Source organism: Amblyomma maculatum, chromosome 4 (genome assembly GCF_055883805.1).
Source record: "Amblyomma maculatum isolate TAMU_Amacu chromosome 4, ASM5588380v1, whole genome shotgun sequence".
Classification (NCBI taxonomy): Eukaryota; Metazoa; Arthropoda; class Arachnida; order Ixodida; family Ixodidae; genus Amblyomma; species Amblyomma maculatum.
In genome coordinates, this window is record NC_139347.1 from 198,359,637 (window position 1) to 198,377,302 (window position 17,666).

At 44.8% G+C, this 17,666-nt stretch overlaps 1 protein-coding gene across 1 annotated transcript in view; it reads right to left on the reverse strand.

Moving 5' to 3' along the window:
* Positions 1-17,666, reverse strand: part of LOC146193971 (cell adhesion molecule Dscam1-like) — a 121,740-nt gene that overhangs the window by 65,530 nt on the left and 38,544 nt on the right. Inside the window, exon 8 of the mRNA XM_084600663.1 lies at positions 1,533-1,681. Coding sequence (XP_084456789.1) covers positions 1,533-1,681 — 149 coding nt within the window. The remainder of the gene's footprint in view (positions 1-1,532; positions 1,682-17,666) is intronic.

Here is a 17,666-nt window from a genome sequence, read left to right on the forward strand (position 1 = left end):
AAAAATTGAACGTTCATCCTTTATTGCTCGCTTTGAAAACTTCGACGTAGAATTTTTATTGAGCAAGAACAAATAGAAATATTCTAAAATTACAAAATAATTTCGCAAGCAAATTCTCTTGCCATCAACTGCTGTCAGAAAACCAACCAACAAAAATAAATAGACTAGAAAGCCGTAAATGCTAAAATATGTTATGTGTTTATTCGGTTTTATATTATTTACTTTTATGTCAGAGTAAATTGTTAGAATATTAACTGCCCGGCAGACTTAATCAGCCATTAATAATGAAAATCAGCGTACTTTCCAATTATTCACCGCAATAGTGAATACCTGCAAGCAAAAAGGCGGTGCCACGGTGCGGTAATGGTGGCAGCTTTTTAGTGCGGTTAGCTAGATAACGCGATGGTTAGATGGCATCCTCGAGGCACTGCAGATGAAGTTATGTGATGTTAGGAAGATAGTGAGAGACCGGAAAGCGTGGCGTGACATGGTCCATAGGGTCACGAAGAGTCGGACACGACTGAACGCCTGAACTGAACTGAACTGCTAGATATCCTACGTAGCCATAGCGTTTTGCGACTAATACGACTGTCTAGGCATATCTGCTGATAACGCTTCAAACCATGCGTACGCTTTCTTCTCTCCGGATGGGCAGAGAAGCAGAACGCTCATCGATCGAAATGAATAGCTGCAAGGAGACATTTCAACGTACTTATCTGTGGGTTGTGAGAGCCGTTTTATTGATTAGATACAGATGGTATAAGAACATGCTTTTTATTCGGAATGCTTCAACTGTCCCTAAGCAAGTAGTACTTACGACCCGCTATTATAATCATTCAAGGGCATCTGAGTTTCACAAACGGTAAAGGTTCTAGTACAAACAGTTAGTTAAATACCTATTAGCTATGAAGCTATAGCAAACCTACAGTGTTACCATAGCAGCAGCCTGACAAGATTTCCTGCTTCTGTTCTTTTTTATTTTATAACACGGAGAAGTGAGGTGGCGATTACTAAAGCAACCAATGCACGACTGTCGCACAGTCCTGCACACCAACTATTAAAATCATGAAAATACAGATAGAGCCCTAAAGTCAATAAGCCCTTGTGCAAAGTCATGGTGTGTGGTATTTAGCGTCTCAAAGCTGCAGCTGGACTCTTCCAGGTGTAATAGTGGAGGAATGCTATTTAAGTTGCCTAAAATTGTTTAAACGGTGATTTCATTATGAAAGTCGTTTAGGTGTAGGAAGCTACATTCACGAAAGCCTGCGAAGAGGCTTTTAGGGTTTTTTTTTTTTTTTTTTTTACGTTACTCTATTTGTATAATCTAGGCGAAAGCTGAGCTGAGTTTACTTGCTGCAAGAACTATCAACTTATTGGTACTGTTGTCAACGAGAGTTTAAACTAGCTGCGCGACAAGGATTAAAGGTCATGTATCACAGGTTTCGAAATTTAAATGCCGCCAGTTTATATCCTTTAAAAAACTTCAGCTACTTTTGAGAATTATTTTACTTTGCCAGTACTACCCTACTCACCTTGTACGAGTAATTTTATGTTGGTTTCGTCTTTTCCAAACTTGTTAGACGTGATGCAGGTGTACAGCCCGGAGTCGCTCCTCTCGGTGGCAGCAAATAGTAGCGTCGAAGTCAGACCGTCGGGAGTGGGCGTATCATCCTGGGTAAAGCTGAAAAGCACAAAGAGGCGTTCAAATTTGCGTCTACTGGTTCTATCGTTAGCGCCGGGACATTGTACTGTATCCAAATTGGGCGCAAAACTGCTTCTCAATTTGTTTTCATTTTCAGCCAGTGAGAACTGTAACCATGGCGATGATCAGCTATAAGTGACACATCCGCGCTGTACCTAGTACACATCGTTCTATCACAAACGAAAAGCAGTTTCATAAGCACACATCGCAGTGAAATACAAAACGAGGCGTGGCTGTTTTAGGGCGAAAGCATTTAACGGCGCATGAGTGGCGTCTGCTGAAAGTGTGCGCAGGGTCTTTGCGCGAGATGCGTCCCAGAGATTCCGTGAGATATCGGTAAGGTTCTGGTATCTGGGTGCGGTCTGCAGGTTTTGACTTCCAGATCGTGAGGCCGCTACAGCTATCAATGCAATTAAGATCACGACTGACGGAAATGTCGCGAGCGGCAGCGGGTAGCACAGTAAATACTTTTTTTTTTTATCGGCAAGCAACCATTTTTAAACGAACGACGCATTTTCCTCCTTTAGAATTAAAGTGTGTATGCGGATGTATGAGCTGCATTTCGCTTTTAATTTTTAGTTCATTTTTGGAAATGCTGTTACTGCACATGGCAGAACATGGCGCACAGTTGTGGCGCGTATTTGTTCGGCTCACGCTCATGCCTGCGCAACCCACCCAATATTTGGCCGTTTAATAATTGTAAGTTTTTAGGTTTAACTTCCCGAAGTGATATATGAGCTATGAGCTACGTCATATTATTGAGTTTTGGATTCATTTAGACCACCAGGGTATCTTAACCTGTACTAAAATCGCGCCGGGCACAGATACCTTTTTTGGCACCGAACAGGTGTGGCCGCCGCGGCCCGGATTTCTTTCCATACAAGTCGCTCCGGTGGATAAGCGCACTGACAAAATTTCCAGAAAAACAGAAAAGCGACTTATGTACCAGAAATACGGTACATGTTTGATCTCATCTAGACTGGATGTAAGTAAACGATCAAGTATATTGTGATCTTTTTGGATGCCATGCAAAACAATTATTGAAGTTGAAATATACCACTAAATGAAGAGACTTTTTTGTTTCGTGTAGAGGCGATTTATGAAGTCTTTTTGAGAAGTGGCTAGTGGGTGTTGGGTAGTATAAAGCCTCCGAAAAGAAGCATAGAGGCGTGGGGAACTTTCTCCGAGCTGAAGTTAATGAAAGGCAAAATGAATAGCAGACTGATGGACTATTTTCTGGACGACGGTAGAAGACAACGGAAACAAATTTGACATCTGTACTTAGCATGCAGACCTCAATGATGTTATGCCCCGCCGGGGCGGCGCAGTGGTTACGGCGCTCGACTACTGTGCCCAAGGAAGCGGGATCGAATCCCAGCCTCGGCGGCAGCGTTTCGATGGAGGCGAAACGAAGTGGCGTCCGTGTGCTGTGCGATGTCACTGCACGTTAAAGAACCCTAGGTGGTCAAAATTTCCGGAGTCCTCCACTACGGCGTCTCTCATAGCCTGAGTCGCTTTGGGACGTTAAACCCCACAAACCAACCAACTCAGTGATGTTATCATAGAAAGTTAGTGATGATGCTAAGGTGCGTTTTGTGTGTACATGTGCTCCTTCGCTTCTTTTAGCCTGCTCATAGCGACGATATTACGCTAAATTGAGACTGAAAAGAAAAATGTCGTGGTCATATTACGCTGGTGTAGCCACGTTTTAATGAGCAGAAATAGTTTGCTTACCAATGCTGTTTTCAGTAAAAGAGAGAAAGTTTTAACATTTCTGGACTGCATTTCATGTGTTAGTAATAGTGATTAAGAAGTGTATCTATAAGGTACATCCCATCATGCGACACCACGTATTGTGCAAGCTCGTGTGGCTGTAGGCTGAAAACTTAGGCGAACACAGGTTTGATAGCTGGAAATAAAAACAACAATTGAAAGGCAGCAAAAAAACTTTTCCTTTTTTAAGCTTCAAAACAACTTTTTGTTTAAGGAAGTGGGCACTTTTACATAACTGTTAATTGTAGTGGCTCCCTAAAGAAATCTTTCAGCTTGAACGACCGCGCCAACGAACAGATGTTTAATCAACAGGAATGCCATTTCGTGGAGTTATTTGCACCAACGTCTCTTAACATAAGATAATTTACATTCTCGGTGAATAAGTAAACTCAGTGTATAATGTTTATAAACGTAGGCTCTAGCCACGCGTACGTCGTTAATGCGCCATAACGGAAGCCTCGTTATTATTTCGCCACTGGAGAGCGCATGTCGCTCGAGCACTCTTGCGTTCCATTTCCAGCTGAAGCAGCCATAGCCGCTGCACAAACTGAAGAGCTGTACGCCAGTCTCACTGAGCCGTACTGGTGGCAAGCAATGGATCATTCCTAGATAGATGTACTAAGTTGCCGCGTTACCAGGTGACGGACATGTTAAGGGGCGAGTTTGTAAATGATGCCTGATGACTGCAGGTAGCACTAGCTTCTGGGTACCAATTTCTTCAGTCATGAAAGCCAAACCATGCTTCCTAGCTTTCACTGGAACAAAATTGGTCGCTCTAATTTTATCGCTTCCAGGCACTGAACAACAGACATACGAGCAGCTAATAAGTCCTAATCGTCCCGCCCGTAACCACCACCACGGCTGGTTGCAATGACCCTCCTTAATCAGGCATCGTCATTACGGGGAGTAGCCCGTAAACATGCAACGGGCTGGCGCGTTGGCGCCCTCAGCTTCCGTAATTAACGACCACCGGTCGCCCTCACCGCGCTCTCGAACGGAGTCCTCTCTGGCGTTGTCGTCAGGCGCTGCGAGTCGCGATGCGGGCGCGGCCATTCCGACGGCCCCGCAAGATGCTGTCCGAGGGCGATTATCTCCAGAGCACGGGCGGCGGGCCACGTTCGAGGGTGAGGGATCCCCCTAATTACGGGCGGTGTGCGCGGAATGGGTGATACGCGACTAGCACGTCCCGCTCGGCATTGCGAGGATGAGAAGACGAGCAAAGACGTCGCAGCCTGTGGAGCCACGTACTGAAAACTGCCCGCGTGGGACCAGCCGTCAACTTCGATTAACAATTACCAAGTGCGTCTTTATGGTGCGCTTAACAAAGGTGAAAATTGTTCCTCTAATTTTAACTTCCCACGAACACCTACCAAACCAAATGAACGATTATATAAAACACTCTGTGACACATAATAAACTAGAGAGAAAACACAGGTAACCATTATTTATGCTTCCCTTATTGCGAAGAAGAACAGGACTGAAAACTGGTGGCATGATTGACAATGCTCTTTTAGAGCTGGTGTAGTGACTAACAGTCAGAGAAGCAACGCAGAATATTTCAGGTCATCGCTTCGCTCTCGTGAAACATTGTTTTCTTGCCAAGCTAAAAGCCGCTAAGGCAAAGGAAAGCATAGGGTATTTTTTGTGTGTGTTTTGATCAGTGTGAAATATAACAATGTGTTCGTGGAATATTCGTTTACAAAGTAGAAGAAGGAAATTAAGGGGTCTCAGATATCTTTTAAGAGGAAAATGGGGAAAATATACCCTTATCTATCATTGGCCTCTCATCGCTTGCCTCTCATCGGCGTTCGTTGCAGTGCTGCATATAATTATAATTGGTTTGCAGGAAAGGAAAGGGGCAGTATCTGTCACACCTTCTCCGGCAAGTGTGAGTTTGGACGGTACACACCGCTCCTTTCGCGTGGCGTTCCTTGGCGCACATTCAAGTGTGGCATTGCCGATGGCAGGAACTCTATAGACACGAAATAATCTCGTTGAATCTCGCCTAATATGACAGATCTTGCGCACCGATCTAGCGCACAACTCTCGCGCACCGGATTTCGTTACAACAACCACATGCCGAATATGGTGGTGGTGGTGAAAATTTTTATTTTGAAGGCCGAAAAACGAAATTAAATAGCAGCGTTGCGGGTGGCCTTCGAGATTCCCGTCGTGGCGCCCAGGGCGTGCCTAGCCGCGACTTCCTCCGCCCACGTCCCCAGCCGAAGTAGGACTTCCGACTTGGTGCTGGACAAGGTAACCTCTCACCGCTGTGGACTGATGAGGTGCCAAGAGGCAGGGGACAAGTGTGCCGGGCAGGAATATAGAACATGAGGGTATTCGACGCGGGAGCTGGTGCATAAACGGCAGGCCTACGAGTACGTCCCGGGGTATAGAGGAGGGCAAGACGAGCTGGAGTAAGAAAGGTGTGAGCCTGAAGGTGGCGCCACAATTGTTGGTGGTGCTGGGAAAGAGATTTGTGCGGAGGGGTTAAGGTGAGATGGCAAAGGCGGTAGTGCAAGGTTATATCGTGGTACGTGAGAAGCGCGTCGCGCGTATCCATTCCCGACGGGGGCGGGCTTGTTCGGTCAGTCGAATCACGAGCGATGGAATTGGCCGCTTTGCTGCCAGGATGGGCCATGTGTGCGGGCACCCAGATGATTTGGATGGGGCAAGAAGGGACGATACCGGAATGCAAGATACCGATGGCAGTGGGTGCCACCTGTCCAACAGCGTAGTTGTAGATCGCAATCGTTGGAGTCAGTGAAAATGTATTCCGCTGAGGTTTGCGTAATAGCTAAGGCAATAGCTGCCTCATCCACCTCAAATGAGGTCGAAATGTACGCTGATGCAGTTAGCGTGGGTGTCGGATATGGGGATCTTAACCCTCGACCTCTAGATTTCCCACCCAGCACTCTGCTAACAGATATGCATGGGCGGCTCTTGAATCTTTCATACTACCCTTCAACATGTTCACCAGCGCCACCCTTGTCCCAAACTGCGGATGTTCCTGCGAAGGCAGGAGCTATTCAGTGATCCTTTTACTACCTAACGACATTGTACCGCCGAAGTCGAGGCCCTCCTTAGGTTATTCAGGAAATTATTGCCAAGGGAAAATGAGGGGTTTGTTATTAGAGATCGCACGTATATGATAACCAGCCCTTGATTTTTGGACCGTCATAACTTGGTTTGATTTATTTGTTTATTTATTTCTCAGAACGACATCGGAACAAGAGCAAAAGGCAGAATAATCCCCAACAAGCGCTCTTACGCCATACACAGTCTGGCACGACCGTCATTGCACAGATAACAATATTTTTTATATTACCAGCTTACAGAAAAGTGATTTTACGTGGATGAGACACAGCACTCAATAACAGACACTAGCATGAAAGGCACATCAACAAAGCAAAAAATGCAGTCAGAACATAATTATCAAATTGTATGTGAGAAGCAATAGCAATATAACAGCAATATGTAATAACAAGATACTTCCCGTCATTGATTTTTTTGCGGATCTACTAACGTAACGATATCTAGAAAGAATGTTTACTCCACATCAGGAATCTGAGACTGTAACAGAGTTATGTCAGTGACTGTTCTCAGTGGTATAAAAATAATAAAGTAATGTCCCGCCGTTTTCGTTTGCATGGTGGGCAGATAGGCAGAGAGCTCACAGCGAGTTGCAGCGTGATATTTTGCCAAGATAAATAGGGACTCCGTTTAGATTAAATAATCTATTTGTTTCATTTCTTAGACCACTTTCTTTCTTAAAAATAATTTGTTGTTTGGCCGCTTTCTCATCTCCCGTCTTCACAATGCTGTTGTGGATATCCGTGGCTGAAAAAGAGGACACATTGTTCGGAAGCCTTCGGGAACGTACACATGCAGAATGTGCCGATGACAGTGATGTGCACGGCTGAACATGGACTTATTGGAGTCGTCCGCGGCGTATGCACAACTTGATCCAGTGCACTCAGTCCGGTACTACTGGAACTGCATACAATCAGTGAGCACTAATTGACAGTGACACAAGTGCCAGCTGCATCGATTCAGCTTTTCTATATCTCAGCTCTTATAACAAAATTAGAGGTTTAGAGTTTGGGAAATGTCCCTAATAGGACTTCGTATAGCACTGTACAGCTGCCATGTACAGCCATGAAAAGTTCCCAAAAGGCAACTTTTCATGGCTTTGGCAACTAAAAAAGAAATATATAAAAATATGACGGCTACTTAAATAGTTCATGACAGCCAAACATCATCATCATCATAATTATCATCAGCCTGACTATACCCACTGCAGGGCGAAGGCCTCTCCCATATTTCTCCACTTAACCCGGTCCTGTGCGAGCTGCATCCACCTGACCCCTGCGAACTTCTTAACCTCATCCGCCCACCTCATTTTCTGCGCCCCCTGCTACGCTTTCTTTCCCTTGGAATCCAGTTTGTTGCCCTAAGCGACCATCGGTTATCTTTTCTTCGCGCTACATGTCCTGCCCATGCCTTCTTGATTTCCACTAGAATGTCAGGGACTCGAGTTATTTCTCTGACTCACTCTGCACGTTTCCTATCGCTTAACGTTATCCCTACCATTTTTCTTTCCATAGCTTATATTTGAGCATAACATTGACAGCTAACATGTGAGATTAAACTGGTTATTACATTTCACTCCTCAAACGTTAAATTATAAATCTTAGAAATTTTAGCTCATTCGGGGCAGTATATAGTTTTAAAATTATTTTTTATTATTAATATCGGAATCGGCTTTTTGGTCTGGCAACCATTGGCCACTGACGTCACAACGAGATATCTTCATGTCGTCTGCTATTCGCGGTGTCAGCTGTACTCTTGTATGCACACCGTGCACGTGGAGAGTGTCACTGAGTTTTTTTCTTCAACAAAAATATTTTATTCATATTCTCTTTTCTTTGAGAAGCCATCACTATAATATGCAACCGTCGTGATTCTCGGACTTGTATAGGCTTCGTCTAGAGATTGCCGAGGAGGCTGAAATCGACGGGCTCGTGCTGTATAACTTAGGCATACAATCAGAAGGATGCTATTCTTACGTTGTGAGAGTTAGCTCATTTTAGCAACGAGCGCTCCCGCATATAAAAAGGCCCTTGCCCAACGTTTCCTTCCGCCGTGTAGATGCGCCGCGAAAGCGGGAGGGGTTAGCGTTATGTTCCTGGTTGCTGAGCTATTGCCCGTCGCTCTTTCGGTCCAAAAACTGAAAGGAAATCCCAAACAAGCATACCTTGACTCGCGACCATTCCTCGCGACACTACAGGAGCAGACAAAACTTTTGAACCGACTCCCGAGAATCACCTTGCGTTTTTCTAGTGTTTCTCAAGCATATGACTCACGAGTGCTTCAACGTGAGCATACACCATTTAGTATTTAGTGTGTGAACCATAAACTCCAACAGGAATGCGCCGATTTGCGGATTACAACAGCCCCAGCGTTTGTTTACTTAGCTTTTGCAATGACTGGATGTATGCTGCTTGTTCACACGGGATAAAATGCAAATTGAGCTAGCAATACCAAAACTATTCGTTTCTTTTCACACTGCGGTTCCTTTATTTGTTCACAAACTACAACTGCGCAGCGAGAAGCGCCGTGGATGATACGTCCCTGCCTGCGCCGGCCGGGTATACACACAAGCGGCGCCGACAGGCGCCGGCTGCGCTCGCTAGAAAGGGTCACATATCGACGCTTCCCACTAAATGTGCACTCGGTTTGTGATGTATGCAGTCGTTGATAAAGGGTCGCTACTCCCAGAACTACACTCGATGGTCACATTAGCCCGCTGAAGCTTGTACGTGAATGCGCGCTCCGTAATCGCCGAAACCCTAGACCCGAGAACCCCGCGTACTCGCGCTAGACCTACTCGTCGCTGAACGAGAGAGGCAGTTCGGCGCCGACTAAAACTTCTGGCCGAGGCCATTGCTGATAACAAGGGGTAACATATAAAGTGTAGATTCTTATTTTGCTTTTTCTAATACGGTCAAGGTACACACAAGCGCAGCTGTTCAGGAACACTCATCGGGTGTCAAGTTCTCGCTCGGCTTCTGATCCGACCAAAACAAATCGGATGACCGTCCGCTGATCAGGTACGTCGGCGTAGAGGGGCTCAAGACTTCAGCGGGTCGCTGGTGTAATGCGAAAGATCAATACGTCGATAAGCTATATAACCTATAACAGCGTGCAGCTCACTGACTGTGACCATGCCTTATGCTGAAGAAAACATGCCTTACTCTGTATCGCTTTCGTGCGGTAACATCTTCATCAGTTGCACTTCTGCATGAGGGACAACCACCGTGTCAATCGCCAAAAAAAAAAAAAAAAAGATGAGACGTGTTGCAGACGACGCTCCAATTCCCTGTGACTTCCTACGAGCACTTCAAAATGGCGGTCGTTCTCAGTGAGAGGAGCTTCCTGATTCCGATTTCTATCGCGCTTTTTTGTAATATACGCCGCGCGCTAGGCACTAAAACTTTGCGAGTAGAATCACAGACCTGTATATTATTCATAGAAGTATAAAATGGCAATACATCGAACGAACCTGTCAGCGCCCCTTTAAACTCGATCTTTAAGGGTAAGACGCGGTGGCAGAGGCTACCACCCGGCATATAAAGCCCCGCATTAACCAAGTACGCGCCTACATCGCCTAGTAGTAGTGTGCTTGACCCGGAATCCAAGAGCACTGGAAGGTCGATTCTCACTTCCCCATTCCCAGCTGGTATGAGAAAAGCGAGTCGGCAGCCATTCCCAACATATGATCTCATGTTTTCTCGTTGAGTGGTACTAACCTTCGAAGAATCAGTGCAAGGCAATGCACGCTGCCACCTGAAAGCGGCCTTCAGGTGATTTTTTGCTCACGAAGCCGGCGCCAACGACATATTTTCAGCATAACGGGACCTTTAACGCTGGGCCATTTTTTCAACCTACACCAGGTGCACCAGACACAAAACTACAATAACTCCAATGATTTTTCGTTACAATAGTGTAGCTGGTGTAGGTTAAAATAAACGGTCCTTTTGTCGCGTTAAAATCAGGGAATGACAAAACGACGTTAAAGAAGCCATTGCGTCTACTCGTAAGGAGAAACTTTAATGTCTCCATAATTGAAGCTCACAAACGGTGTACAGCCCTGCTAAACATGCAAATGTTTAACAAAGATTTTGTTCGTATAACTATGTTCCAGCGCTGCTTCAACTCCCACCCTACTTTGATTCAATGGCACCAGTTCCCAAGCATTTCTGGCATAGTCGTGCATTAATTAAAGGGGGGCTCAGCAACATTTTTCGCTACCACTAAATTTTAGTTTTTATCTAAGCCTCGTCTCATTCCTTCACATTTGCTAACGTACAGGCAATTAGAAAACTCGGTAATGGGCAGAGGTGACATGCGGGTTGCGCTATTGTACTGAACATGACTACCTCCCTGCATATCTTAGGTTTTGAAAACTAAAAAAAAAACGATAAGGTGCATGTCCCTGTGTGTATACATCCCTGTAGTATTCAAATGTCTACCTAATCATGAATCTCTATTACTTCAAAAACAAACCTTAAACGGATGTCGAAACCTGTGTAAGACGTTCTCTTGTCGAACATGGGATTATGTACATAACGTTGTCTACAGAATATTTCCAGTGTGTGTATAATTTATAATGGCAAATTTTGCCATCACTTTATGCTCGCCTTTGATGCCTGCCTAGTTCTACAAGCCTCCTGTTGGATTTGGTAGGCCCCATGTTTCTTATATGTTGCTGAAATAAAACAAATGAAAAGCATAAGCTATGCCAAGCCGATACTTCACAAAATAATGCTGCAAACTAATCAATGCAACTTAGTGGAACGGTTGGAGTATTTTCTTCTGAATAGCTCAAAATTTGTGAGAACGGTTACATCTCTAGCTTTACAGAGGTATGTTCCAGTGCCACTCAAAGGTCAGCCGTTCAATCCTTGTTGCTTCTAATTGTCGTTGACAAAGTCTCTTTTTTTCTTAGCTCTAAGTTAACCTACTTTCTCATGATTTCGTCATGTTTAGAGAAATTAACAACTCTGATCACATTGCTTTGCTCCAGTCAAACCATAGTGATATATAGAAGTTATGCCAAGAATGATTGCTGTAGCTAAAGAATAACCAAATAAAAGTCATGCATGGACCTCGAAACATTTCCACCAGACCCCCCTACTACTTCCACAACATTTAGCTATATCCAGATTTGCCATATCAATTCATCGGCGTTAATATTACACATAACCCAAACTGCTCTCTTCATGCCAAGCACACAATTTCAAATAGAAATCGCATGCTAAGCTTTTTACGCATTAACTTTCTAACACTAATTTCATTGAAAGTATAGCCATATAATACTCTAATATGTCCCGCACTCGAGTATGTGACTATGACAAGGCAGTCTACTTGTGAGAACCTTATTACCGACCTTGCGATGGTACAAAGTAACATTATGTGTTCTGTGCTTGCTAACTGTATCGCATAAGAGCAAATATCATGACCTTTAATATCCACCTCTTATTTCTGATACCGCGCAGATACGTGTGCCGCATTGCCCTTATTCGTAAGTTGTACCATAACACTGCTCGTTCGGATCATCTGATTTCTGAGGCAGTTAGAGTGTTCCATTCCTTTACCCACAATCAGAAAATTGTCAACGTCATGAAAAACTTAATGCATCTTGTGATTAATTCTACCCTCTTCAAGCGATTGGAACCACCTTTCCTCAGGGTATTTTAGAGTTACTATTCATGAAAAGATCCGCGAAGTATTAGCTTACAATCCAATGTATATTTAGGTGCTTTGAAGGCGAAAACCAAATACGCCCCTGCTTGCCGTGCTGCCGTAGTAGTTACTGGCCTCGCACTGCACGGCTGTGAGAACTCTGGAAATTTCGACCACCCGGCGCTCCTTAGCGTGCACTGACATCGCACAGCACACGGATGCTTTGCTCTTCGCCTTCATCGAATGCCGGCCGCGGCGGCCTTTTTTCGATGAAGGCGAAGAGCAAAGCATCCGTGTGCTGTGCGATGTTAGTGCACGCTAAAGAGCCCCGGGTGGTCGAAATTTCCGGAGTTCTTCATAGCCTGAGTGGCTTTGGGACGTTAAACCTCATACACCAAACAAAACCGCATACACTCCATTAGCAAGGGAACTCAACGTGAGCATTGACGAAATAAAGCGGTCAAGAAAAATCGCATTGACCACGAAGGGCTGTACGTCATCTTCACGAAGACCATAATCAGCCATCGGCTCCAAATATGAAATGGCTTGATTTTGTGGGAAACGATCTCCATCGTCCCCGTTAGGGTCGACTTTCCCCCGCGGCAGTTGCTCTAGCTATCGCAGTATGGCGCCAACATTGGTGGTTAACATTACCTATCGAGAAATGGCGCTAGCATCGCGGCAGCATAAGCGCCACCCCTGATCTTGTCACCGCGCACGCGGCCAAAGCCAAGCCTCTTCGGCATCGGTAACCGAGCGGACGCATCCTCGTGCGGCTCCGCATTCGCCGGCAAGGCGAAGTAATAATAATAATAATTGGTCCACAGGAGGGAAAGGGCGCAGTATCTGTCACATTTGCTCTGTGGACACCCGAACCGCGCCGTAAGGGAAGGGATGACGGTGGGAGTGAAGGTGGAAAGAGAGAAAGGGAAGCCGTAGTGGAGGGCTACGAAATAATTTCGACCACCTGGGGATCTTTAACGTGCGCTGACACCCCACAGCACACGGACGCCACTTCGTTTCGCTTCCATCGAAACGCAGCCGCCGTGGTCGGGTTCGAACCCGGGAACTCCGGACAGTAGTCGGGCGTCTTACCACTGCACCACCCCGGCGCTAGGCGAAGGCCTCGCGGGACTTTTCCTGCCTGCTCGTCCTGTCCCGCCTCGGAGCTTATCCCTTGCCCTAGCGTGGGCGAACATTTACCCGTAGCCCTGCTGGTGAGTGGGACGACCAAGATTTATTAGCGTGTTTTATCGCTAGCTGTCGTTGTTGTTTTTGCAGCAATAAATGTTGTCAATACGTGTTGTCCCTTTGTTTCCAAGAGCACGGCCCGTAGTGGCGTGCGTGCGCTTCGGCGGTTTGAACTGTCAGCCGCAACTAAGCGGGGAAAACGCATTTATCCCCCTATTACAACCTCACAATTTACCTCGTGACTTCAAGCGTATTCGCAATGGCCAGTTATTAATTTATTGAATGTGTCCTGTGTACAGGACATGCAATACACTAAATTTCGTTTGTTTCAAAGTGAGCTATGTTGGTTTGTGGGTGAAGTTTGTCGACTTTATTTATTTTATTTATTTCCACAATACTTTATATCCTCATTTGGGTCCAGGCAGGAAGGGCACATAAATACCTTCACTCAATATCAGAGAAGCTGCGTCGTAAAAAATGAGAGCAATAAAGTTGTCCAATGCAGTACAAATATGTAGTCTAAATTAGCTCACAAAGTGCATGGTCATAGTCAACAGTCCATGTCACTCGTCGAGGCCAGGCATTCCATTCGCCATTCGTTCTCAGAAAAAAAAAAATATTAGAGTTAGTATGCGCGAAGTATGGTGCTAAAGTGTCATTATGATCACGACGAGTTCTACGCGTTCCTGAAAACTGCAGATAAGCGGCTGTAGAGATGTCTAGTTTTCCCTGTTAGTTGGGGAAGGAAGGATAGGCGCGCCATCTTATGTCTGACGTCGAGAGGGTAAATATCCTTTGCTGCCATTAACGAAGATGGAGATCTACTTTTAGTGTACCTATTAAATATAAAGCTTACTGCGCGCCCCTGTATTTTTTCAAGTCCCTTACGTCTTTTTCTTACATGGGGATCATAGACGATGATGGCATATTCCATTTTTGGTCTTATGACATATTGTAGGCTAATAAAGTGCAGCCGCTAGGTGCGCCCTTAAGTTTATGTGAAGAAAACCAAGTTTACGTAAAGCGAATGACTTAATGTTGTCTACATGGTAATTCCATTTTGTTTGCGAGTTTACTACAATGCTAAGATATTATGCCTCGGCACTTCTTTAACTGAAACGCTATTGATGTAATAGTTGAATGAAAACGCATTTTTCTTTTTTGTTATCCGCAAAAGCACCGTCTTCTGAGTATTTATTTTCCTCCCCATTCTTCTTTTCAGAAAACGACACTAAGCAGAGCATTATCTAAACGTTCCTGGTCAGAAATAGAAGATACCGGAGTATATATCATGCAGTCATCGGCAAAGAGAGCAATCTTGACAGCTGGATTAATCATCATCGTCATCATCAGCCTGAATATACCCACTGCAGGGCGAAGGCCTCTCCCATATTTCTCCAATTAACCCGGTTCTGTGCTAGCTGCATTCACTTGACCCTTGTGAACTTCTTAACTTCATCCGCCTACCTAACCTTTCTGCCGCCCCTTGCTACGTTTTCCTTCCCTTGGAATCCAGTTTGTTACCATAAGCGACCATCGGTTACCCTCTCTTTGCACTACATGTCCCGCCCATGACCATTTCTTCTCCTTAATTTCTACTTGAATGTAAGTAACTCGAGCTATTACTCTGACCCACTCTGCACGTTTTCTATCTCGTAATGTTACTTCCACCATTTTTTGTTCCATAGCCCTCTGCGTTGTCCTCCACTTAAGTAGAACCCTTTTAGTTAGCCTTCACGTTTCAGCCCCATAGGTGCGTACAGGTAAGATGCAACTGTTGCATACTTTCCTCTTGAGCGATACCGGTAAGCTGCTATTGATAATCTGTGAGTGCTTGCCAAATGCGCTCCATCCCTTCTTGCGCTCCGTCCATTCTTCTTGTTATTTCCTTTTCATGGTCCGGATCTGCGCATACCACCTGTCCTAAGTAGATATATTCGCTTACAACTTCCAGTGCTTCGCTACCTAACGTAACCTGCTGTTCCTTCCTGAGGCTGGTGAACATTACATTAGTCTTCTGCATATTGATTTTCAATCCTACCTTTCTACTTTTCCTGTCTAGGCCACCAATCATTATTTGCAGTTCATACCCCGAGTTGCTTAGCAAGGCAATGTCATCAGCAAATCACAGATTACTGAGCTATTCTCCATCTACCCTCAACCCAAACTGCTCCCATTCCAAGGTTCTGAATACTTCCTCTAAGCAACCTGTGAATAGTGCTGGGGAGATAGTGTCTCCTTGCCTAACACCTTTCTTTATGGGAATTTTGTTACTTTCGTTATTTAGAACAATCTTTGCTGTGTAGCCACTATCACGCGCTTCCAGTTCGTCTACCCCCTGATTTCGCAATGCCTGCATCACCGCCGAGGTTTCAACTGAGTCAAATACTTTTTTCATAATCAATGAACTCTATGTATAAGGGCTGGTTATATTCCGAACATTTTTCAATCACTTGGTTGGTGGTATGGATATGATCGATAGTAGAGTACCATTTCCGAAAACCTGCTTGATCCTTTGCTTGATTGCAGTCTAGGGTGTCCTGATTCTATAAGCAATTACCTTAGTAAATACCCTATACGTAGCAGACAGTAAGCTGATTGGTCTGTAATTATTAAGGTCTTCAGCGCCCCCTCTCTTATGAATGAGGATAACGTTTGCGTTCTTCCATGGTTCCGGTATCGTCAATGACACCAGGCACTGCGTATACACGGTGGTCATTTTTTCTAGCACGATATCCCCCCCACTCCCGACCCCCCGTTCCTTAACAAATTTGTAGTTATCTGATCCTCTCCAGCTGCTTTCCCCCTTTTCATAGTTTTTATTGCTTCCTTAACCTCGACCTTCGTCACTGGTGGAACGTCTGACTGTTTTTCCCTACCGCCAATCTCAGTACGGTCCTGACTACTTTAGCTACTGTAGAGATCAGTATAGAACTTCTCGGCTACTTTGACTATCTTGTCCATATTCGTAATGACGTTGCCCGCCTTTTCCCTTAGCGTATACATCTGATTTTTGCCTATGCCCAATTTCTTCTTCACCGCTTTAAGGCTTTCCCCGTTGTTTACAGCACGCTCTATTTTCTCCATGTTATACTTCCTTATATCGGGCACTTTGCGCTTATTGATTAGCTTTGAAATCTCTGCCAATTCTATCTGGTCTGTTGAATTGGAAGCTTTCATACTCTGGCGTTTTTTAATAAAATCTTTCGTCTCCTTAGACTGCTTACCGGTTCCTCTCTAACTATCCTACCGCCTACTTTTACAGCTGACTCAGTAATCATATCTATGAAATTATTGTTTATTGCTTCTAGGGTAATGTTGCCATCCTCGGTTAGAGCTGAATATCTATTTTGTATTGAGATCCTGAACTCTTCTGCCCTCCCCCTCCCCGCTAACTCGTTGATGAACTTCTTTCTTACTAATCTGTTGCGTTCATTCTTCAGATTTAGACTAATTCAGGACCTGCCCATCCTGTGGTCACTGCATCGCACTTTCCCGATTAATTCTACATGTTGCATAATGGCGGGAGTGGAACACAGTGTGGAGTCAATTTCACTTTAGTCTCCCCGTTAGAACTTTTCTATGCCCATTTCCAGTTCTTCCGTCTGCGGAAGAAGACATTCATGATTCATAAGTTATTGCGCTCTGCAAGTTCAACTAGTAACTACCCCCTGCTATTCCTAGAGCCAATGCCATAGTCACCTGCTGCCTGGTCTGCTGCCTGCTTTTTTCCTACCTTGGCATTGAAGTCGCCCATTAGTACAGTATGCTGCGTTTTATACTTTTTGCATTGCCGCTTCTACATCTTCGTAGAAGCCTTCAACTGCCTGGTCATCATAACTACATATAGGCGCCTCAAAATAATGGCTTGAGGGGCTAGTTCTTAGTGTTTGTGTTTGTGTTTGTTGCGCCACATTTCTGAATACATATAGGTGCATAGGCCTGTACAACCTTCAGTTTATACCGTTTATTAGGCCTAATTGCTATTCCTGCCACGCTCCCATGAATACTATAGAATTCATCTATATTACGCGCTATGATACTTATTGACAAGGAAACCTACTCCTAGTTCTCGCCTCTCCGGTAAAACTCGATAATACAGTGCATGTCCATCCTTAGTACAGTACATGCCTCATTTGGCCTCCTAACCTCGCTAAGCCCTATGACATCGCATTTCACACCCTCTAGTTCCTCTAACAGCACTGCTAAACTAGCTTCACTAGCTAGGGTTCTAGCGTTAAACGTTCCCATG